Raw genomic sequence first — 24,587 nt, 5'->3', positions numbered from 1 at the left:
ACAAACAGAGCCTCTCGATGGGGGTCACTCACACACCACCCAGGTGTCCCTGTCCTGTCACTTTACAAAGCATGCAAGGCTGTGCCTGGGGTGGCAAAGCCTGCACCTGCTCCCACACTGTGGACTGTTAATGGACGTGCCAGAACATCCTGGATATGGAATGTTCCTGGGCATGGCCTCTCCCAGGGCCAGTGAGCTGGTTCCTCACTCAGCCCAGCTTACCTCACCAGCTTGCAGCATCTCCACTCACCATGACACCAACCTTTGCAAAACTCTTTTCCTACTTTAATGTGTATTTGGATACACTAAAGGCATCGTACTGGGGAAAATATAAACTAGTGATCATACAGATGTGAAATACCCCCTCTCACTCCTGGGCCCAAAGTTAAGGCTGTTGTTAGAGACACCGATGGGCGGCCCAACACCACGCTTTCCCCCAAAGAGACCTCAGGCAGAGCCTCCTGACCAGAGACAACGGACACTGCTAGGGAACACCACTCTCCTCCTCTCTGCTCCCGGAGCTGGGCTGCCACTGGCCCCTGGCCCCCACGCGGCCGCGGATAGCTCAGGCCACGAAGCACACCGGGCCGTTCCTGCAGCCTGCAGTCCACAGTCCAACAAAACGGGCTGTGGTTTTATAACATACAATTCTCTTCCCTTGATGGGTACAGAATACAACAAAATTAGCCACGTTTATTTAAAAGAAACGTTACAAATAAGTGTGCAAAATTAAATTTCATGATTAAATACACATAAAAGTAACATGCATACTTTACATTGAAATCCACAGACAAAGTTAGTTGATTACATGACAGCAGAAGAACTGGCAAACTGAGAGCTTGCAGCTGCAGATTTTAATGTTTGCAACCTGAAATCAAAACAAAATTAAGTTTAAAGGGAATTTAAGAAAATTAAATATATACCTCAAGTAGTACTAACAATATAGAGCCCATAACCTATTTTAGTTACCAAATGTTAAAAAAAAGTATGTGCCTCTCATTCCCAGAATGTTAGTGTGCAGCTAGTCTTAAAAACAGGGAGAGAAGACGGTGAGAGAGGGAAGTGGAGGCGGCCGGCCGAAGCCCACAGGACCGGGCGCTGCTTTGTTGAGACGCCGGTTTCCCTTCGTATCCCCCGAATTGAGCGATGCGTTCTTCTGTGACTCAGTTCTAAAGTCTACGCGTTACTCTGTTCCCTACGAGTAAAGGGGAACGCCCTTTGACCCAGAGTGTTGCCAGGAGGCCACAGGCGCGGTTCACGGGGTAGGCCTGGCGCTGCCTCAACTCCAGTGGCGCCAACAAGAGGGGACACGTGACATGTGGCTCCCGAGGGAGACACCAAGCCTGTGAACTCTAAGCTTTCTTCAGTTTAGACGGGAGAAGGGCTTCCTCCCTCCTCCTCCTAAGGCTGCCGGTGTGATAATCCCACTTACATCTGGTGAGAAAGAACCAAGATTGCACGTGTGTTCACCTCTCCATCACAAACTCAGCAAAAAGGATGGAATCTGGCGCCACAAATGAATTTCACGTTGTCCCTCCTTTTCTCAACGTGCCCCCAGTTTGTCCGGAGCCCTGGCTGCAGGTGGCGGATGCGGCAGAACCACTGAAGCAAATGGTGAAGCCGGCGGTCAGGTGGGAGTGTCCCCGTGCCCCATTGATTCTTCCTTTAACATTGGACTCAGGAGGCCTGGCTTCGGAAAACAGCCATGAGTGGCTTCACGACAAGGTCCCGGGCCGTCCCTCCGGCCCATCATCACCAGCCCCAGGAGCTCGAGGGGCCGCTGGGCGCCCAGGGGCCGCGGTGCTCGTGCTCCCGGTGAAGGGTCAAAGCTTGTCGTCCGTCATCTCCAGGAACTGCGCATACACGTCCCGGACGCACTCTCCCTTGGGGTTGAACAGGAACTTGTAGTAGCTGCCGTCCGCACAGATTGCTGGGCAGAGGAGACCGCGTCACTCAGCGTGAAAAGCAAGCAGCCCGCACTGAGCCACCCTCGGGATCTGCACGTGGTGGGGGCATGCTAGGCCGAGAACCCACCGTTCTGGGGGGAAGAGCTGCATCCACTCAGCTAGTGGGGCAACGGGAGAACCCTCTCAGATCGTTGGTTCCAAGACCAAATGATCTGCCCTACCAACTTTCCAGGAACCCCCAGACGGCAGGGAGCTGCGTGAACCCCGAGAGGGATATACGGGACCCCCAGGAGAGAGGAAGGAACACCAGCGAGGCTGGCGTGGCACTGATCACACCCGGGGCCACTCTCCCCCGGAAGGACCACTTACCAATGACAGCGTTTGGCTCTGTTCCAAAGGCACAAATGCATGGAGAGCCTGAGGGGACCTGAAACTTGGAGAAACTCCACTTGGAACTGAAGTATTTTGGAAGGAAACTGGCCGATGCCAAACTGTGAGGACAAGGAAGCAAAGAAAGGAAGTTATGGTCACATGACAAAGTTAGAGACACAGCTCTCCTTACTGTCGGCTTAGCCTTAATGATTTAAATTCTATTTTTGCTTTTAATTATTATTTTTCACACAAAAATAAACTGTTACAAATGGCTCTATTAGAAACCCAGAAACCATCACCACCAGACAGGACATAGGGTTCTACTGCCACCAAATCGACAGTCTGAATGGCAAACACGAGGATGACTGTTGGAGCTCAGGACCAAGCTCTGCCTCCCTAGAAGGTGCCTGGAACCTCATCAGATTTCCTAAGGAGCTAATGGCAGGGCGAGTCGTGATGCCAGTCTTAGCATCAAGTAATCTGCACTGGTTTTTAGAAAATCAAATGAATGACCAACGAGAAGCATCCTGCCTGTGATTCAGACCCAGTGGCCAGCACTCAGGCAACTAGGAAACCTACCTTGATTGTTTATTCCTTTTCGGATCTTCGGCTGCAAAAATGTGCACCGTGCCGTGGTCACTGGACACACAGATGAGGGAAGCGTCCTGATTGAAGTTAATGCTGCAGATAAAGCAGATGAAGCTCAGGTCTCGGTCTTGTGTGGACACAGGAGCAAGTCCTGACCTCAGCTCCCCTGCTCCAACACCCCCGTGGTCAGGACAGTCATTTTACCAGAGTCAAAACCAGGGCACAGCCCCTCCTCAGGTGCCAACAGCAGACCACCTTGCTACCCCAGGGGCCCTGAGGCCACCCCAACAAGCTGCCCGGGAGAGAAAAACTCCCCTCCAATGATCTGGCCCCCAAGGTGGGGGGCGTCACTTGGACTGGCTGGATGGGCCCCAGAGCAGACAGATGGGAGAGTTGGTTGCATGACAGGCCCCCCTGACGCTACATGCAGATACTGCCTACATTTTTATCACTTAAGCCCAAGTGCAGCTCCACACACTTGCTGAAGTGACTAGAGACAGGCTAACAAGGCCTCCAGTGTCTGCCTGAAGACACTACCAAAAAAATAAGCTGGAGGGACAGTGGAGAGATGAAATAAAACAGGCAAATTCTGACAAATGCAGGATGACAGGTCCATGGTTAATTGTAATATTCTACTTCTGTGTATATTCCCATGATAAAGAGTTAAGTCAGCAATAATAAAGTGAACTAAAAACCCAGCCCCTTCCAGTACAGCAGCCCCCGCCTGCCTCATGTGGGTGGTCCTGCCTCTCCCGCCAGATCACACAGGGCCCCTTCTCTAGGGTGAAACAACGTGCTTTCTTACCAATAAATATTAGCTGCTTGAGATCCTCTTCGTAGTTCCTGGATTAAATGCCCTGATGAAGTATCAAATATTCGTATAAGGGTCCCCTTTGAAAAACAGTGAAGTGTTTCATTATCAAAGATTCACAACTTTTTAATTTTTTTTGAAATGATTTTTATTCACAAACCCATGAGCCCATCGGAGTCTTTCCCAAACTCACCCACATAACCTAAAACTCAACTTTCCCCCCATTGTCACTGAGAACGAACCAAAATCTCTTTAGTCTGACAGCAGCCAGCAGGTGCCGAGAGAGGGTCAGGGAGCCCAGGGCCCAAGCCCACACATGGCCCTCTCGGAGTCCCACACACAGGCTCCGCTGGCAGACACCCTAGGCTGTCCGAGGCCCCGAGAGCTGTCAGTTCACTCACCACCCAGGGAAATGGCATCTTAATTCTAGCTCCCACAGCCAGTCAGAAAGAGAAACACTAATTCCACTGCCAAACAGATGGAGCACAACTGAACAAAATGACTTTTGGACCCTCTTTGTCAGCTATGACTTGCTTTCTGAGCAAAGGTGGCTAAGACTCTCAGGGAGTTGGGATCTTCAGGGAAGGGCTAGTTTGCCAGGAGCCCACATCCTATAGCAGGCGAGGTCACTCTAGAGGCACGACCTCCGGTGGGAGAGGGACACCTACTTACTTTCTCAGAGGCGGTCGCAATTCTTGTTCCCTGCAGGTTGAGAGCAATGCAGCTCAGGACGCCCTCGTGGGCAGGAATGTCCACCGGTGGCTTCTCGGTGCTGGCCAGGTCCACAAGCTGCACGTGGCCCGTGTGCGTGCCCGGGAAGGCCAGGAGTGAGTTGTTACTGTTGGGGCACAGGACACAGAGACCTAAAGAGAGACAAGAAACTTGTCAAGGACTCAGGACCGTCTCGATGTTTCTGCTTTTAAACAACCACACCTACTCTCCGCCTTCCAGGTCTCACGGAAAAGTAAGATTTAGTCACAAAATCCTTTCCCAGTAAAGGGCAGCAGGGAACCAAGCAGAGTTTGCTCCCTCGAGATGGCTTCATAATTGGAAACATTTGCTGAACTTATTATTAAATATACTTTATCAAATGTCTGTCTTTTGGGAGAATGCAAAATTGTAAAATCTAAAAATGAATCCGTTAACAAACACATAAAAAAATCCCGAAACTCGACAATAAATTTAACGATAGATGAAAAACACTGTAACACACTGCAAAGGAAAACCAAAGACCTGGTGAGTGGAAAGCTGTCCTATGACCTCAGGCTGGAACCTACCTTCATCCATCTACTGAGTAAGTGCAATCACAGTAAAAATCTCTGCAGGCTTTTCTGAAGAAAGAGACAAGCTGTCACCAAGTTACAAGGAAAGTAAAAGGTCCTAGAATAGCTCCTTCAATTCTTATACCACAGGAACAAGATCAGAGGACTTATTCTACCTAATATCAAGAATTATCTTAAAGTTCCAGAAATCAAGGTGGCCTGATATTGGCATAAGAACAGAAACACAGACCACTGGAGCAGAATAGAGTCCAGAAAAATCTTACACTTACTTAAAAAAAAAAAAAGGTATCAAAGTAATCCAATGCAGAAAAAATAGCTTTTAAACAAATGGTAAAGGCACTTCTCTAAGCAAAAAAGAAAAGGTCACAAGTAGAAACATGAGAACGGTTAAAGGATAAAGCTCACTGGTTAAGGCAAATATAGAGTAGCAGTACCCACGAAGCCAGTGGGAAGGTTAAAAGACAAAAGCAGTAAAATCGTCTACATCTGCAAGGAGTAAAGGATGCACAAAAAGATGTAAAACACAATGCCAAAGCCAGAAATCATGCAGAGAGGGAAGTAAAATGTAGGGCCATTAAAACACATTTGAAATTAAGAGGTCAGCCATTTAAAATAATCACACACATACACACTGACTGCTATATATAAACCTCATAGTAACCACAAACCAATAATCTACAATAGATACACACACAAAGAAGAGAAAGGAATCCAAACGGAACACTAAAGAAGAAAACAAAAGAAGGAATGAAAAAGACCTACCAAAACAACATCAAACAACGTGTGGCAATAAGTACACAGCTATCAATAATTACTTTAAATGTACGTGGACTAGATGCTCCAATCAAACACAGAGAGTAGATAGACACCTGATGGAATCCAACACAGCCATAAAAAAAGAATGAAATCCTGCCATCTGCAACAGCATGGATGACATGGAGGGTGTTTTGCTAAGTCAGAGAAAGACAGATACTGTATGTTAACACAATGTGGAATCTAAAGAATAATTATAATATGACCCAGCAATTGTACTCCTCAGTATATATGCAAGAGAAATGAAAAAAAAAAAAAAAATATCCACATAAAGACCTGCATGTAAACATACATAGCAGATTCTATTCCTAACAGCCAAAAAATCTGATGTGGATCAACAGCTGTGGTCATCCATATGATAGTATGTTACTCAGCAATAAAAATGAACAAAATAATAACAAACACACACACAAAAATAAAGGAATCTAAAACATATTAAGCTAAGAGAAAGATAGCAAAGCTATCTGAAAAGGCAAAACCTGAGGGTCAGGTGGGAAACGTGCAGACTGGGAAGCCTCTGGGGTGATGGGCTGTTCTGCTCTTACTGTGGCAGTGGCTGAAGTTTACCACACGAGACACTTAAAACAAGTGAGTTTTATGTAAAGTATACCTCAATAAAGCTAGAAGAAAAAACCAAAAACTTTAAAAGCAAAGTAAAGATGATACAATGAATAACAAAGCCACATGTGAAGAAGAAAACAAGAAGGAAATCTCAGAACTTAATAAAACCATGGATTCCAGGCTCACCACAGAGCTTCTGAATGGCTGACAGTCACTGTGAAAAGTCCCAAGAGAGACCCAGAAGCTTATGGTAAGAGGCGGGGTCTCAGTTCCACAGTGAGGAGGCTGGGCTGTGACCCAGGGCAAGTTCACAGCGGGGTGGGGGGAGCTTGCACCTCTCAGACCTTTCCCCAGCACCCCAGATGCTCCAGGACCCAGCACGAGGGTGACGTCACTCCAAGACCACCTGCAGGAGAGGCGCCCAGCACGGGTCTGCATCCCACCTGGTCTGGACTCATGAAGCCCATTTCCACCATCCATCCTCCTCTGGATTCTTACCTTTAGGGTTATAGCAGGTTTCAAAGACGTGTAACTGATGGGGATTATGTGTGAATGTAAACACTTTGATCATAGAGTCCAAAACAACCACAATTCTGGAAAGAAGAAAACACCATCAGAATGTTTTCTCCCCCAAAGTGAAACTCAAACATTTTGTGGCTTTTGTTTTTATTATTTGGAAACAGAAACACTCCAACAACCACATACAAGAGGATCATTCCCATTCCTGACCCCGTGAGTGGGGCAGCAAGGTCTGCAGAGCAGGTCGGCAGGGAGCCGGAGGGCAGAGGCTGACACTAGGCCTGAGCCCTTCCCACCCGGGAAGAGGCAGGTACAGCCCAAGGTGTGGTGGGGTGGGGGGGCATTCTCATCAACCATTCTATCTATAGCATAAGAACCAAGTAGGACACAAAGTCAGAAATTCTATCTTAACACACTTTTAGACATGTCTTGACAATTTAGAAATGTGAGAAAGTAGATCCTTCATTTGGCTCCAGGATTTGCATTATTACGAGCCCTAAATGTTGACATTCCTGGAAGATACAAGTCTACCTACAAGTGCAGGATGACAGACTCCATTCACACCCCATGCCACAAAACAAACCTAAGCTTTGCCCCACTGCGATCAAAATACTAGGAAAAACTCCTGTGTTCTACTAAACACGAGGGGCAATGTCTGCGAGAGACTGGCTACTTTCAACAGGTGAGATTCAATGACACTCTCTGTGAGCAGTTCCTGAGTTCTCCTTTACCTTCAAACTGAAACATTTATGAGGCATGATGTCGACAAGTGTGGGCTAAAAGGGAGGCAATTCAGGGGTCAAAACTCATGTCCTCCGTCTGCACCTGATGGGTAGGACGGTTCCCCTGAAGGACTGAGAGCTGGAGGGCAGGGCCAGCCCAGGGCAAGTCCACAGAGGTGCACCCACACCCACTGACTGCTCACCGCGAAACGATCCCAGGAGGCAAATGAAACTCACTGCCTTCCTTATGTTCTTGAGTCAAAAACTACAGCCTTATTTTTTATACATCATTTTCCCAAACACATCTCTTCCTTCAATATAAAATTATTTCAGCCAACTTCAGAGAAGGTGACTACTCTACCTTGAAAAATGAGACACCAAACCTACCTATCTCGCCGTAATTTGGCAGCCTTGACTTCGGTAGAAAATTCTATTTCAATCACAGTTTTCTTCTTCAGGTCATCCCAGATCATCACTGAAACAAGAAAGAATTTATGAACACGACAACGAACAGGCCAGGGGCTGGCTAGCTAGAGGCACTCCTGAGGGAGTCTTCACATCAGGAACATCTGATAGGGGTGGGGGGCAGTTATCCTCTTCATCTGTATATAAAGAAACTGAGGCCGAGAGAAGGTAACCTGCCCAAGGTCACACAGCAAGCTGACAAAGGGCAGAGGAGGACTGGGATCTAAACAGTGTGGGCCCAGAGTCTTTTACCACCAGCCACACGGTCTTTCTCTAAGAAATAAAAATTACAGACCAGCTTACAAAATAAACTCCTAGATATAAAGCTCTCCCAGGTCCTGATGCTCCCTTCCGCCCTCCCACTTCACTCTGCAGCATGCCTGCTCACACCTCAGGTACCCAACCTCTGCCTCTGGACACACACACACACACACACTCGAACCTCCTCCCTAGTTTTCAGGCAAACTTCTCTCCACCTCTCTCTCCTTGGTTCCGTTAGACTGAGCCGAAAAGCAAGCCCAATCACAGGTACCAAGTGCTGGAGATAAACCTGGACCAAGAAAAGAAAGGTCTGTTTCTTTCTCTTTTTTTATTTTTGAAAGGGTTGTTTCATGAGGAAATCAGACACATAAAAACCCAGGTCAGGGTTCTTCGGCCCTGACTGTTCTCACTCTGCTTCAAGCTGGAGAATGCCTTCTGCTCACACCACAGGCTTCCTCAGGATGGATCAGCAGTTTACGTCCCAAGGGCTGAGACTTCAGACAACCCTGGAGGATCAGGAGTGTGTGTCCAGACCTCTTCTTTCCTCCACTTGAAAAGCTGGGTATGAGGTACATGTGGTGAGGGAAATAAGCTCCCTCCACAGTCAGGTCACAGCTGACTGAGCATGGAAGGGAAAGAATGTTTCCCTCAAGGTCTCAACACGTGACCAACAACAGTCCAGGGGGTGGGATTCAGGGTCAGTTTTGTTAGAAGGGGTAAGTGTCATCCAAGTTTCAAATCAAGAAAGAACTGAATACCAGCCTACCAGAACTGCCAAAATTATTAACATAGAACATATTTACTATTGAATAGGTTAGTTATAATTCATAACCACTCAAAAATGAAGCAGAGAATTATCCTCTTGCTCCTTGAAACACCATCTATGATAAACTTCTCCCGTCAGCTTCTCCTTAAAGGGCACCAACATGTCAGTGAGTAGACGGTTACCTTATTGAAAATAACATCATTCCAAAACCAAATGGTCACAACTTTTCTGGGCAAAGGACACTCTACTCTTGAATACAAAAGGCGAGTCAATGAACTTCCTCTGGCCCTGCAACCTAACACCAGAAAGTCTGTAATTCAACATGAACCGGCTCAAACCAGACAGAAGGATGTCGAGGGTGTCATAAAAACAGGTGAACCCCATTTTCAGAAACGTCTGGAAACAGTGTGATGAAACGCCAGATGCAGCAGCATGAATTTTCACTCACAAAACAAAAGTGACTGGACACGATGACTTGGGTAGTGAGAAAAATCCAAGGACTCCAGTTAATGCCAACTCCCTGTGGCCTCTGAAAGTTGTGAGCTGCTTTGCTGCAGGGAACTGGAAATTTAAAATGTACTGGGCAGGATTCTGTCTTTTAATAATATAGTTGTTAATATCAAAATCAGTATTTCAAAATTCTGGACTCCCTTCTAAAAAGGAAAGGGCCTCTCTGCTCCTGGAACAGCACCCTGTCTGGACCCAGCTGGTCACCGTGACAACCAGTCTCCTCCAGTCCTGTTTTATTCTGTGCTCACAAACCAAAGAAGTATATTCTTTACACTGTAACACCACGTATCCTAACTGGCAATTATGAAAACATTTAGAAGTAATTTTGACATCACTGAAAACACCTACTTTTAACCTTACATAAGTTTAATAAAGACCAAGTTCTTTTCTTAAAAATCACCTTTAGCACACTACAAAAAGCTTACATTTTACTCAAAATGTTCAGTTAAAAAATTGCTTTCTTCTAAATCTGTAAAATTCCTGAGACTCTCTTACTTCAGAATTTTTTTTATTTTTTACTGAGACTAAGATGCTACAGGTGAGAGACCCCCGATTATCCAATCCACTGCTTCCTTGGGGGTAGGGAGCAGTGACCCTCCCTCCCCCAACAGTGCCACAGGTGGGGCCAGGCTCCTGACTCCTCACCAGTGATCGATGAAATTCTTCATATGACAAAGGCTGATCCAGCAGCAGGATCTGTGCCTATTCCCACAGAGCCCAGGTCAGGTAATTCCTGTTCCACTGCGAGACCTGCCCTTGGCCCCAGCACAGCTGCAGGATTGCCACTTCTGGGGGGCCTCTTCCAGGACGCACAGCCACAGTCCTGCCCATCCACGCCACGCCGGCAATGACCTGGACAGCAGCCAGGCTTCCTGCCCTTCGGCCCATGTTATCAGGGCGAACCCTCACCTGAGAGTGGGTTCCCTTCCCCACATCACATCCACACAACCCGCCAGGCTGCCCTGAGAAACTGCCAGTCAGGCCCAAACAGAACTCTGTGCGTTTCCGTGCCCACCCTCTTTCTTTACTTTATGGTCTCGGGCAGATCTTCAGCTCACCCCCAACCTTTATTCTCTGTAGGGAGACCTCCCTTGCTATACTCCTTTCCTTTCCCACCAAGCTTTGAAAGAAAGTGGTCTCCGTGGCCCCTGACATGGTGGAGCTTGTCACCAGTGGGCTCCAACTCAACAGTCCCCTAGGGCGGCAGTGGTCACCCAGGCCTCCTCCCATCTCTAGCATCTGCCTGATGCCCACACTCACTTTCCTCTCTTGCCTCTTCTGTGAACACAGCTCCCCTTTCTTTTCTTCCAACTGTCGTGTCTGCTGAGCTTATTCTTAACTGCGTCCTGAGACTGTTCCTGAGAACTGCTGGCGTTGCTTTCCCAACCACACCCGCACCTGGCATCTGAAGCCCCGGGGTCTGCCCCCACCTTCTCCCCGTCCACCTGCCCCTCTTCCCCTGCTCTACCCTCCTTCACTGGGTTTCTTCCTTGTGCCCCGAACGACATCTACCTTTACAGACACGTGACAGTCAGCTGAACTAGTAAAGTTTGTGTTTCTCCCTTACTTTCAAAGAGCCACACCCTTTACACTGCCGTCTCTTTGAACACAGGCTCACACATGCATACCAGGAACAACACTCTTCAACCCAGAGCCCAGCTGTTCTCGGTTCTACGCGTTTCCATGAGTCCATGGCTCTCTGCAGAAGTCGCCTCCCATCTGGCTTTCAACGAAACTCACAGCACAGAACACCCACCGCAGAAGAACACCCAGGACAAAATGTGGGTGGAGGCCCCCATCCAGTCAACCTGAGTGAAAAGCAGGTGCTCTCGCTCCACAGGGAAAAGTGACTCTGGTCACATGTTTCTTCTGGGAACAGCAGAGGGCACAGCACTCTTTCTGCATGCTTCTGTCCCTTCAGGAGTCACAGGGCCACCAGGGGAGATCCAGTGTGGCCAGAGACACAAAGATACTCTATAAAGTTCAAGATGGGACTACACGTGAGACGCATTATCAAATGCAGGATTATTTTACCTACCTTTGTTCGGAGGGTATTTTGGCTTTTTCCCACCACCAACTAAAGCTAAATAGTTGCAGCGAAACAACATTTCAATATGGCCAACTCCTCCTTCTAGAAATTCTGAAATGATAAAAAGAAGTCAGTATGTATATTTTACATTTAAAAAAAAAAAAAAAAGGTAAAAACAGTCAGCATTTGATTTTTAATCAGCAATCTGTATCTATGATCAGATATGAAAATAGTGACCAGCTAGGAAAATAATTAGCTTCAAACCTCTCAGCATCAAGAACTGTATTTTCATGTATAAACACTGATCACCTAAGAAGTCAATTTAGCAAAATGTATGAAATATCTGAATTCATAATTTAAAGTGCAGCAAAGTAAGTAAGATCTGAGAAAGCATCTCAAATGGTCTGATGCCAAAGCTGGAATTCCTTTTCACCACTTTTAAACACTTCTTCCTCTGGAAGTCCAAAATGTTCACAAATTATGTGAAGGGGAGTATGTCAGCAGATTTTCAGGTGTGCTCCATGACAGAAGGAAGCCCAATACTCAGGGGAACAACAGAACCCCCATGAGGAGTGTGGGGAGTCAGAGGAGCACACTGCTCTCTGAACGGTTCACGTCACAGCTGGGTGCCCCTACCCTGGCCCCTCAGCCCCCACTCTGGTCTGTCCCAGGCTCCTGGGACAGTGAGGGTACAGCAGAGGGCAAGCAAGGAACCCAAACCTTTGAAAATCAGAAGTTAACCTAAGAATTGACTCCTACCTTCCAGTCAGAGGCATACAAGATGGACCCAAAGTCCACAGGCTCACTTGAGAAGTTTCAAACTCAAGGCCTAGTAGAAACCCCAGAAAGGACTCTGTACTTGATACTGTCCACAAGGAACACAGCTCTCCTCACAAACAATGTACTGTCCTGTGACACACAAGCCACCTCAAGCAATTCTGGCTCTAACAGAATGTGGCCACAGCCCAAACTCAAAGGACGACGACGCTTCAGTCCTTAAACCGCTCCCTGCTGGTACGTGGCCTCAGACCCGTGACAGCCCAGGGATCCTCCACCCCCCAGGCCAGGACACGCCTCCACCACCAGGGGCCTCACCTGGTTTCCCGGCGCTCACCAGGTACGGGAAGATGTGCGGTGTGCTCAGCTGCTCAGTCGTGTTTGACTCTTTGCAACCTTACGGAATTTTCTAGGCAAGAATACTGGAGTGGGTTGCCATTTCCCACTCCAGGGGATCTTCCTGACCCATGGATCGAACCCAGCTCTCCTACATCTCCTGCACTGGCAGGCAGAGGACAAAGCGGGCAAGAAAATACAATGGAGAAAAGACAGTCTCTTCAATACAGTGCTGGGAAAACTGGACCACTACATAAAGAGGGGCTTCCCTGGTGGCTCAGGCGATCTCCTGGAAAAGGAAATGGCAACTCACTCAGTATTTCTGCCTGGAAAATCACATGGATGAGGAGCCTGGCGGGCTACAGTCCATGGGGTTACAAAGAGTTGGATACGACTACATGACTGAACAACAACAAGTAAAAGGAGGAAATCAGAACACTCTCTAAAACCATATACAAAAATAAAACTAAAAAAAAAAACCCTCAAAATGGATTAAAAATCTCAATGTAGGACTTTCCTGGTGGCCCAGTGGTTAAGACTCCACACTTCCACTGCAGGGGGCACGGGCTCAATCCCTGGTTGAGGAACTAAGACCCCACTTGCTGTATGGCATGGCCAAAAAACCGAGCAAAAACCAAACCAAGAGAAGAAACAAACAAACACCTAAATGTAAGACGAGATAACTATAAAACTCCTAGAAGAAAACATAGGCAGAACACTTTCTGACATAAATCACAACCATACTTTTTTGGATCCATCTCCTGAAGTAATGGAAATAAAAACAAAACTAAACAAATGGGACCTAATTAAATTTAAAAGCTTTTGTACAGCAAAGGAAACCATATAAACAAAACAAAAAGACAACTTACATTGTGGAAGAAAACATTTGCAAACAATGCTACCAAGAAGGGATTAATTTCCAAAATATACAAACAACTCATAAAACTCAATAATAACAAAAACAAACAACCCAAACAAAAGATGGGCAGAAGACCTAAAGAGATATTTCTCCAAAGAAGACATACTAATGGCCAACAAGCACATGAAAAGATGTTCAATACTGCTAGTTATTAGAGAAATGCAAATCAAAAACTACACTGAGGCACCACCTCACACCAGTCAGAATGGCCATCATCAAAGAGTCCACAAATGCTAAATGCTGGAGGGACTTCCCTGGTGGTCCAGTGGTTAAGAACCCACCTCCCAAGGCAGAGGGTGGGTTTGATCCCTGATGGGGAACTAAAATCCCATATGCTGTGGAGCAACTAAGCCCCGCAACTTCAGAAGCCTGCATGACGCAACAAACAGCCTGTGCCAATATGCAAGATCCTGGGTGCTGCAACTAAGACCAAATAAGGATTATTTTTTTACATGCTAGAGAGGGTGTGGAGAAAAGGGAACTCTCCTACACTGTGAGTGGGAATACCAACTGGTATAGCCACTATGGAGAACAGTATGAAGGTTCCTTTAAAAACTAAAGATAGAATCACCACATTAACCTGCAATCCCACTCCTGGGCATATAACCAGAGAAAATTCTAATTTGAAAAGATACATGCACCCCAATGCTCACAGCAGCACTATTTACAATAGCTAAGACACGGAAGCAACCTAACTGTTCACCAACATACAGATGGATAAAGAAGACATGATAGACACACACAATGGAATATTACTCTGCCATTAAAAAGAACAAAATAATGTCATTTATAGCAACATGGATGAACCCAGAGATTATCATACCAAGGGAAGGAAGTCAAAGACAAGTATCATACAATATCACTCGTATGTCACCACAATCATTAATTAGGCCACCATCAAAACAAAACAAAACAGAAAATAACAAATGTTGGCAAGGATGTGAAGAAATAGGAACTCTTACTCACTGCTGGTGCAGGTGCTACAGGAGACTGTATGGTCGTTCCTCAAAAAACTAAAAACAGACTACCACATGCTCCAGCAATCCCTCTTGTTGGTATATATTCAAAAGAACTGAAATCAAGGTTGCAAAGAAACATTTTCACATGCATGTTTACAGAAGCATTATTCACAACAGCCAAGAGGTAGAAGCAACCTCTATGTTTATGTAATATTATGTTAAATGAAATAAGCCAGTCACAAAAGGACAAATACTGCATGAGTCTACTTATATGAGGTCCCTAGACTAGACAAATTCATGAAGATAGGAAGTAGGATGATGGTGGCTGGGGGTGGGCAGTCAGTATCTAATGGGGACAGAGTTCTGCAAGATGAAGAGTTCTGGGGGTCTGTTAGGAATGCAATTATTTCCTCAGTGCAGTTTGTAAGTTCTAGAATCAAATATATCAGGAGAAACCTGTAAATGATGCCAAGGGGTAACTAATACATTTTTAAAATACTATCCAACCAAGGGAGAATGTTTTAAGACTAATATCAACAACACTACATGAGCACTGAGACTTCAAACTTATTAATGTTGGATTTGTCAGTCGTAAGTCTTCTCAAGTTCTAAAACCAGTGAGGCACTTTCAAGATCTGACCAAGCTAACGGGAGAATAAAGAAATGCCAGGAGGCACAACAGCCTCAGAAATGTGACCTGGGCACAGTGAACCAATCGGAAAAAAACAAAAACTGATGTACTTCACACGAAGAAATCACCAAAAATTTCTGTTAAAAGGAAATTACATTCTGTTTCAAAGGTGTTTTTTTTTTAAATTTTAATTTAAATGATAGAGGTTGTGACTTTTCTCTAAGCCTCTTTCTAACAACAACAAAAACAGTGTTACATGAAATCAGAATTATTTTGTATTACCTGGATGCCTAATTTATGGCTTATATTTTGATTTTTTTTTTTTTTAATTAATGTCAAGATTACAAAGATGCTAAGGGTTAAGGATTAAGACAGAGAAGCAGTTTTAACAACTGGAAACAGTCATGGTCTCTGGGATTTAACTTTGGAAAGAGAGAAGAGCAGATTCTTCAGCATCAACCAGTGAGGTGGGGAAAGAGAAACGAGAGGCTTTCCTGGGAAGAGCAGAAGCAATCAAGGGCAAGACTCCTAACTCCAGGAGAATCAGAGGACTTTTAGCTCCCCCAAACCAAGGGCCACAGCCCACAAGTAGTTGGAGAGGAGGGGGTCCTCCTGAAAGGAAGCCCAAGGTTGCCACTAGAGCCCCCGAACCCCAGGCCCCAAGGGCTGGTCCTGAAAGATCCACAGGGGTCACCAATTGGCGGAAAAAGCAGAGACACACCCATGTCTCTAAAAGCAGCCAGGCCCAGTGGCTGGCTGTGCAGCAGACTAAAATTACGGAGAGATGGAGAACACAAGACAGGCTCCCAGGAAACTTTGACCAATGAAAGTTTCAGGCACAAATCAATACCTGACATGTCCCACTCTTCCAAGAGGATCTGCCTCAAAAAATGATAAACTGGAGGGATTCCCTGGTGGTTCAGTGGTTAGGACTCCGAGCTCTCAACTGCCAAGGCCTTGGGTTCAATCCCTGGCTGGGACCTAAGATCCCACAAGCAGCTTGGCCAAAATAAACACACACACACACACAGAAACTGAAAGAAAATGGGGGAGAGGGACATCCTGAGTGTTGGCTTAACCTCCACTCCACTGATGATGGGGCAGAACTCAGCCCTCCAGCGTGACACTAGCCTCCAGCCTCTTCACACGGCATCTGCCCTGCAACCCTCACGTGCTTCTTTCCTATTTCCCAGGCGTTTTCTTTTAATAGAAATAGCTTAATTATTTCACATCCTACAAATCACATATTATCACTATAAAAATAAAACAACACAGAAAAGCATAATGTAGGAACAGCTGTGAAGGAGATCATGTGTGTACTACTGAACTCAAACCAACGGCACCATCATACTATTTTCCAACTTATTCACTCTTTGCGTCACAGCTGTACCCTCACGTCACAGGTACCACAGCATCTACTGTCTTTTTCCCAATTTTTTCCTTCAGATAAAATCCTTTAAGTGTGATTGTTGGATCAGAGTATGCGTGTATGTGCGCAAATATAAAAAATGAAACATCTGTCAAATTTTTCTACAAAAAGGTTCTACCAATTTAAACTTGTACCATCAAGGCTAGGAGTGTGCCTTTCCACACCCTCCCCAGAGTCATCACAAATTTGGACACAACCCCATTCCCCCTACACCCACAATCAGCTCAGCCCCCTCCACCTCACCTGCTGGACTGACTGACCACACAGGGCATGGAGCCCACACGACCTGCTCTGAAATTGGAGGATGACGGGCCACGGGTAAGACCCTGAAAGACTGGCAGGTCAGGCAGGTGCTGAACTGGGCAGCATCATGGACCGTGTGCAGACAGGTCACCTGTTATTTCCAGTCACTGGGTGGTCTCACCAAGGACCCTGCCCACATTACTCATCACTGCATCCTCCAGCCCAGCTTAGTGGGCTCAGAAACAAGTGGCCTCAGCTGCTGTCCCGTCTGTCACGAGTCATCCCATCCAGGCCTCCGTGTGCCCTCTGCTCCCCCCACACGGCTGCCCACGTTACATGTGTGAGTGCTGGTGGTGTGTAAGAGGAGTCAGGCAGCGCCGAAGACAAGGGTCTTAAGGACCTTGCAAGTTCATTGAGCGTGGGCTACAGAAGTTCTAGTCACCTTTGGAATGTGGGAGGGTTGTGTTTCTAAATGTAGACTGGAGTTAACTTTTTTAGTACTCCTTTTATTTTTATAACCACTTAGATATAATTTTATCCAAATGTATTACTCCTGACACATCTTTATTCAAATTATGACTTGAACCTTCTTGCCAGGATATGCTTGGATGTGTGTGTGATGTACGTGAATCAGAGTCCTACACTCTGGCCCTGCAGCACCCTAGTGAGAACGCCACACAGGCTGTGCTCCCAGGGTGCCCACTCCTCCTGAGGAAGCCACTCGGCTCTGTGCAGGGGACCCAGGATGCCCAAGACAGCTTCCTGGCACTGCCAGCTCCATCCAGCAGTGGGTGTGACTGCAAGATGCCGGCGGATCACAGCCTGTCGTGCAGTCCCCCTACGCAGAGCCACGGTCACAGCGCAGACAAACCTGAAAGCCCAGATCTGGGAATGACCCTCCAATGCAGGCACACTTCCTTTCTCATACAGGAAAGCAAATCTCGACGATAAAATAGGAACAAGGTCAAGTCTTCTGCCTGTTTTTGAGTTCGCTGCCAGAAATAAAGCAGCGGACCAGCCTGCAGGCATATGTAGGTGGAGTCCTTAAAGACGCCATCAGTAAGCACCACATGGCCCTGCTGGATCCCTGGCAAGTACAAAATTCACAAGCGAAGCTCAGAGACAGTATGACCCAGACACAGTGCAGCTGAGCAGGGACAGGGAACAGACACAGCACTGCGACATGACCATAGCAAGCCTTCCTGAGGGCTGAGATACTTCTTGTTTTAACTTACTGTTATAAGAAATCCTAGAGTCACTGTAAACATTTCATTACTTAGGAAGCAACTTTTAATATGCCGCTAATGATTCAACTTTGACACTGAAGTCTAGTTCCTAAGCTTCTAGGTCAATTTAGGTAAAAAGCATCTGGAAATTCGCAAGGCAAGCTGTTTCAAAATACTTTGGAACTATTTTTCTGTATAAAACAGAGCTGTCTTAATTTACGATGCAACCTAACCAAATTAAATAGAAGTCAGAAGCACAGAAGACCGAGAGGAGACTCCCACCATCGCCTATAACCCTCATTAATTCCAAAGACCCACTCTTTAAAGGTCACACTGCTGTACCAATGACGAGCAAATAAGCTTACAAAGCACTTTCAGTGTGTGTGCTGCCACTAGCCCGTGTGTCTCCCTCATCCTAATTCATCCATCTTTACAATAAACTTAAGAGGTAGGCAGTTAACATTTTCACTTTTACACAAAAAGAAACTGAGGCCAAGAGAAGGTGAGTAACCTGCCCAAGGGTACTCCTGCCCCATATCTCGCAGCCACCTGATATGGAGAAGAGCGGGACTGGGATCTAAACAGTGTGGGTCCAGAGTCTGAGCCTTTTACCACCTGGCTACCCTGGTCTTTCTCTAATAAATAAAAATTACAGACTTCAGCATCACTGACTCAATGGACATGAGTCTGAGTAAGCTCCGGGATTGGTAATGGACACAGAAGCCTGGCGTGCTGCAGTCGGGATGACTGAGGGACTGAACTGAACAGACTTCAGCTTACAAAATAAACTCCTAGAAATAAAGTATCACTTGCTGTTTTACATACCAGGGTTGTATAGAAGATTTTACTTGACAAAGAGGTTTCACTGCTGAAAAAAAAAATTTTTCTGAAAATCCCTGATGTGACTATTAGTTGTCAAAACAGAAGGGGGCTGATAGGGGAGCATAAGAATGCAGTGACTTCCTCTTACAGGTGAGAAACGGTTCTTGCATCAGAAAATATAACTTGCACACTGAATAAAAACCAAAACCATAACTGCAGGAAGAAAAAGGAGGTTTCTCGCTGTTTATGGTTTATCTGAGATTTGTTCATCTGTTGGCAGGTAAGGACCAGGAGTCACTTAAGGAAAAAAAAAAAAAAAAGGACCAGGAGTCACTTAAGAAAAATATGTAGGAAAGAAGCAAATGGGAAAATTCTACCCGTTAAATTACACATTTTTCCTGACAAATGGGAAAAGGACCACCATTATTTTATTTTACCAAAAGAATTCCTGATTTCAGCTTGTGAAAACTTGTATTCCATGAAAACATAATTTAAGACACTGAAATTAAAAAAAAAAAAAAAAGACACTGAAATAAGAAAACAAAAGCAACTATAATTTATTGCCACAATAGTATTTTTGAAGAAAGAGTTATTTTAAGAGTCAAAGTCCTACCTGCTATATCTAAAGCCCTCACTTCAGCTCCCTACAGCTTCACGTTGGACAGGAAGCACGAAGAGGCCAGCACAACCACACCTGACTCTCTCAGCAGGGCCAGCAGGTGCTGGGGTCACCAGTCACCAGTACCCACTGAATCATACTGCGCCCAGTCCATAGAGCCCAGCACTCACAGAAGCTCAGCACGAGGAAGAGCAGAGCTGCATCCAGGCTGACGGGGCCATGAACAACCACCTCTCACAGCCCACTCCGCTCCAGTCTGAGAGACAGTACCTAGATCCTGAGAACTGGAGACGGGCAGAAACCAAGAAATGTGTCACTCTCACCTTGCTTCTCTTTCTCCTTCAGTGGATCGGTGTTATAGACTCGGAATCCATTTTCCATCCCACATGCAAAGCATCCTAAAGTGTGAGAGAGACAAATTAATCACCTCACTGGGGTCTCAGCTGAAGACCCCAGGCCTGGAGCAGCACATGCAAGGGGTCCAGAGACAGTGGCCTCTCTGAGGAACTCTCGTGGATGCTCAGGCCACACGGATGTGGTCTGCATGTGTCACGATGACTTGCCTCATGGACTGCTATCAGAGGGTTTGCACGTTACTCCACTTACCTCCGCAGGGCCCTTCTGGCATCCCATGGACCAGGCTCTCTGCTCCAACACTTAACTCCTGCAAGAGGGGCTCACCAGCTACGGAACCAGCCACTCTGCCACCCCACATGTCCCTCAACTCCAGCCTCTAATGCCCACCACTGGCCTCCCCGTTCCCAACACACCTCTCCAGGGCTGTATCAGGCCCTAAGCCCTAGAGAGGCAACAACAAACAAGAGGGTCCAAGAGGACAGCCACAAAGCAGGCCACCTCAGCAGGAGGGACACATCCAGTTAGAGAAGGGGTGGAAGCGCTAGCATGGATGGTCTTTTAGTTAGAAGGCAGCTTGAGGTCTCCATGACCTCATTCCCACCTGGAACTAACCCTAACACCCTAAACCCATCTCAGTCACCATCCCCAAGTCACACACCAGACTGTTAATGGTCCAGCTGAAAATGCTGTGAGGAAGTGAAGGAAGCACTCAAGTTTTAAGATGACCCTGTGATCTGGACTTCACTTGCCTAAGTGTAATCAAGATCACATTAATCTCTGTCAACACCACCAAGTTCGACTGCTGGCTCATATGAAACTTGTGACCAGAAAGAAACACCAAACTTTCCATTTCTTTTCCCAAGACAAGCTGCAGTGGCTGGACCCTCAGCTCAACACATCACTGACCTGAAAGCCAAAGCCGCCCTCAGAGTCTCTTCTGGTTTTGATCCGTGTTCCAGCACTGGAATGACATTATTCTATTCTATCAACCACTCCATCCCCACAATGTGAAAAGCATGCTTCTATTTTTTGTCCAAGTGAGGCAGAAAACTATAAGGACCTTAACAGCTTTCCCAGAAGTTGGAGTCTGTTCTGTAATTAACTCTCAGGCTCTGAAATGAACTTTAACTGGGCCTGGAGTCTGACACTCACTCGAAAGTGCAATGTTACTTATTATCTCTTATTCTGGGCTGTAACTCTCTCTTTGTGTTACTGGAATCATGTAATCTGGACAGAAGAATCAGAGCTTGGCTTTCTGGAAAATATGGAAATAATACAAAAGTCGAAAGTTCTCCTTTTGTTTCTCAACTATTACACCTTCCACAAGTTTTAAGCCTACACCAATCTTACTTGTCTTCGCCAGAACACACATATTTCTGACAAGACTTGTATAAAATACACAAACAATCCCTATAAATCCATTAAGAAAAAGGCAAACAACCCAATAGAAAAATGAGCAAAAGATCTGGACGCTTCACAAAAGAGAATATGCTTAATAAACCTACAGAATCAGGGAAATGCAAATACAATCTCACACATACACCACAACGAGATCTACTAAACATCCACCAAAATGGCCAAAAAGGCCAAAATGAGTGTGCAGAGAGGCATGGGAATGGAGGGCAAGCCAGGACAACCACTGCGGAAAACTGTCTGCATGACGGCCACTGTCGATTCTACTCCTAGGTGTACAAGCCTTGTAAAAATGACAACACACATTCACTAAGACAGGTAACAGAATGATCACAGCAGCACCCGCATGCTCGAAATGGCCCCAAACTGGGAACCTACCCAAATGCCTACCAAAGGTTGAACGGACAAACCAACTGTGATGTAGTCACACAAAGAAATAGTGCACCAATGAGGATGACCTACAATTATACTCAACAGTACGGGAAAAAAGCTCTTGCAAGCACGATACTGAATAAAAAAGCCAGAAACAAAATACAGTACAGACAGGCAAAACTAATCTATGTCGCTAGAAGTCAGACTGGGAGAGTGGCCCGAAGGAGCACAGGGTGCCAAGGTATTTGGTTTCTTAACCTGAGTGCTGTGGAAGGTGTGTTCAGTTTGAAAAATTCACGAAGCTGAATACTTAGGATACATGCACTTTTCTGTAAGAGGAATGCACATCAGTAAAAAGCTAGAAAAAAAGTCCTACAAACACAAGACTGGAAACCACTCTCTAAGAAGGCTAGGCATTATCCTTGCTATTTTGCAGGATGGGAGAAATAAATTAGCTGATTTTAGTTGGTTATCACACAACAGTTGGCATGAACCTTCCCGTCCTTGCTATCTTAATGAAACTTTTCCCCACAGAGAAGTCCTCAAGCCAACAGCGAGTGATCAAGCACAGTGCAGAGAAAGCCGACTGGCAACAGGGCATCAGAATCACTGAAGGGCATTCTTCTACACACAAACCACGTGCACGCCATACACAAGTGTTCTTCACCTACACTCCAGATCCATAGCCAAGTGAGCCAGAGAAGTCAGTCTGTGGCCTCAGACTAGGTCCCAGCAAGACAATCTAGTCTACAGAAGTGTATCCACTCAAACCTTCTGTTTCCCACAGGAAGAGAAAGAAAAACGGCAGCCAGATTATAGAAAACGCACACATATCAACACTTCAGAATCTCAAAACTGTAATACAATTTATCTTTGGGAGAAGATAAGTCAAAAGTTTGAACAATTTAAAGTTATGAGCAAAGGTTTCTAAAGCTAAAGTTTCAATGAGAGTACTAAAAATGCTGAGTAAAAATTAAAAGTCAATATAAAAACAAAATGTAATGAACTCCACAACCTGGCATACATTTACATTATAGGGAATTAAGCTAAGGGTAAGCAGAAGGTTAAGTATAAATGCATTTTTTTTTTCAGCAACACTGTAAGTTTTCCTTTTAACTATTACAACCAAATGAGGTGGTTTTACAAAAGTGAGAGTGTATTTTTCAGAAAACTGAAATATATCCACTTAAAAGCCAGAGCTGTATTTTCTAAATAATCTTTGATGAAACCTTTATAAAAACATTATAAACTTCACTGGTTTCTAAAATAATTAACTTTATTGTGAGCCTCAATTATTATACCAAAACCTAGTACAAGGATTCCTCATCTGGCCCTAAGACAGGTATGTGTGCTTAGTCGCTCAGTCGTGTGGGTATAGATCTTGGATTTAAAGGCCACAGAGTCAGTAAGCTTTGTGTTTCCGTGTTTGTTTTTTAGGACTGCCTCTTCCTGCCCTTAATATTAATCAGTCACTTCTTTCCATTGAAAGCACATTTCTTAAGAAGTTGCTAAACTCCTTAATGAGTTTTCAACTATCGAAACCTTTTAAGAAACCTACTACTGGCCCTCCTCTGGAAATACAAATCCAAAGCGTTCAGCCACACACTGCTTGATCCCCAACTTCTGGCCCCCAAAGCGGACCCCACAACCCCTGCGGTCCCCAGCTCAGCCGCCCGCATCCCACATTTTCCCCCTCGTCCAACTCCACCCCTCCAAGAACTCTTCCCGCCCTTAAGGGCTCCTCCCTGAAGGAAATCCCGGCCTAGCCTTGGTTCCCAGAACACACTTTACTCTCCCGGGGCCCTACAGTCAGAACCTTGGAGCCACCACCCCACGCGCCCAGGCGCTGACACAGCTGGGCGACCCCTGCCCGGCCTACGTAACTCTACCCCAAACTGGCTCCAGAGACACAGATCCTGCAGTTCCTGCTTCTGGATCCTCTTCAAACTGGCTTCCAAAGCGAACCCTCAGAACCGACGCGGGTCCCCCTCCCTGGGCTAGAGTGGGGCGCAGTCCCGCATCACGCAAGATTTCAGAAAGGCGAAAAAGGCCATCTCCCCAAAAGCCGGGCTGAAGAGTCCGGTTGCCACCCAACAAAAGAAAAAAAGTGTGAGTCCGCGGCATATTCTACGACAATCAGCAGAAACGGTGAGGACCTTCGCGGACGAGGTCCTGGGCCTGCAGGGGCATTCCCACCTCGATGCGACCCCATCCTGGCCGCTGGGGACCCTAAACCGGCAAGAAAGAACCGACGCCACCCCGGAAAATCCCATCACTGTCCGACCTAGATGGGGGTGGGGGGTCAGGGCGGAGGGGAAGCGGCCTGGGCCGGGGGGAGAGGGGAGGCCTGGGGGAGGAGGGCGGCTTCAGGGGCAGGGGAGAGAACGCTGGGGGCAGGGGAAGAGGCCTGAACCCGGTGAGGACGCCACCGCAGGGCTGAGGGCGGGACCCCGCTCGGAGGCGAAACGGCGGCAGGGGGGGGCCGGGGCCACTGACGGGCTCTCCTCACCATGGTCCTGGTTGAAGCCGGCATAGAGCAGCCCGTTGCCGTGCGGGTTGCAGGGCAGGAGGTTCATGGCGCCGCGGGATCCACCGCGCCTCAGCGCCGCATGCCGCTCCGGGAGGTCGACCGCTGGGATCCGTCCGGCCAGCGCCGACGCTGCCGCGGCCGGAAGCGAAAGGCCCACCGCCTGCGCGCGCAGCCAGGGAACCGCGGAGCGCCGAGCAATCCACCCGCGGCCTGCCGGGCGGGGAGGGAACGCCGAGAGCGTCACGTCTACGGGGGGGGCGGGGCCGCGTCCGAAGAGGGAGAGTCGACTCGGCTTGGGGGCGGGGCCTGACCTGAGAGGCGGGGTCGCATCTCTGGAGCGCGGGGCT

General features: G+C 46.7%; 1 protein-coding gene across 2 annotated transcripts; it reads right to left on the bottom strand.

Annotated features, from left to right (window-relative positions):
* Positions 1-673: 673 nt before the first annotated feature.
* WDR45B (WD repeat domain 45B) lies at positions 674-24,409 on the bottom strand. Of its 2 annotated transcripts, XM_061144435.1 has the most exons (11): positions 24,220-24,234; positions 19,892-19,966; positions 14,606-14,711; positions 11,617-11,718; positions 7,964-8,051; positions 6,834-6,928; positions 4,351-4,541; positions 3,673-3,758; positions 2,859-2,960; positions 2,277-2,398; positions 674-1,930 (listed from the first exon to the last, which is right to left on the bottom strand). In XM_061144435.1, exons 4-11 carry the CDS (start codon positions 11,684-11,686, stop codon positions 1,824-1,826), a joined length of 861 nt encoding a protein of 286 aa, XP_061000418.1. In that variant the 5' UTR covers positions 11,687-11,718; positions 14,606-14,711; positions 19,892-19,966; positions 24,220-24,234; the 3' UTR covers positions 674-1,823. The 2 variants fall into 2 exon arrangements, with proteins under 2 accessions (XP_061000418.1, XP_061000417.1); XM_061144434.1 differs by lacking the exon at positions 14,606-14,711 and having other exon boundaries at positions 24,220-24,409.
* Positions 24,410-24,587: the final 178 nt, after the last annotated feature.

Source organism: Dama dama, chromosome 5 (assembly GCF_033118175.1).
Source record: "Dama dama isolate Ldn47 chromosome 5, ASM3311817v1, whole genome shotgun sequence".
Taxonomy (NCBI): Eukaryota; Metazoa; Chordata; class Mammalia; order Artiodactyla; family Cervidae; genus Dama; species Dama dama.
Note: the sequence above shows the minus strand (reverse complement) of the source record. Positions and strands in the feature narration are given on the sequence as shown.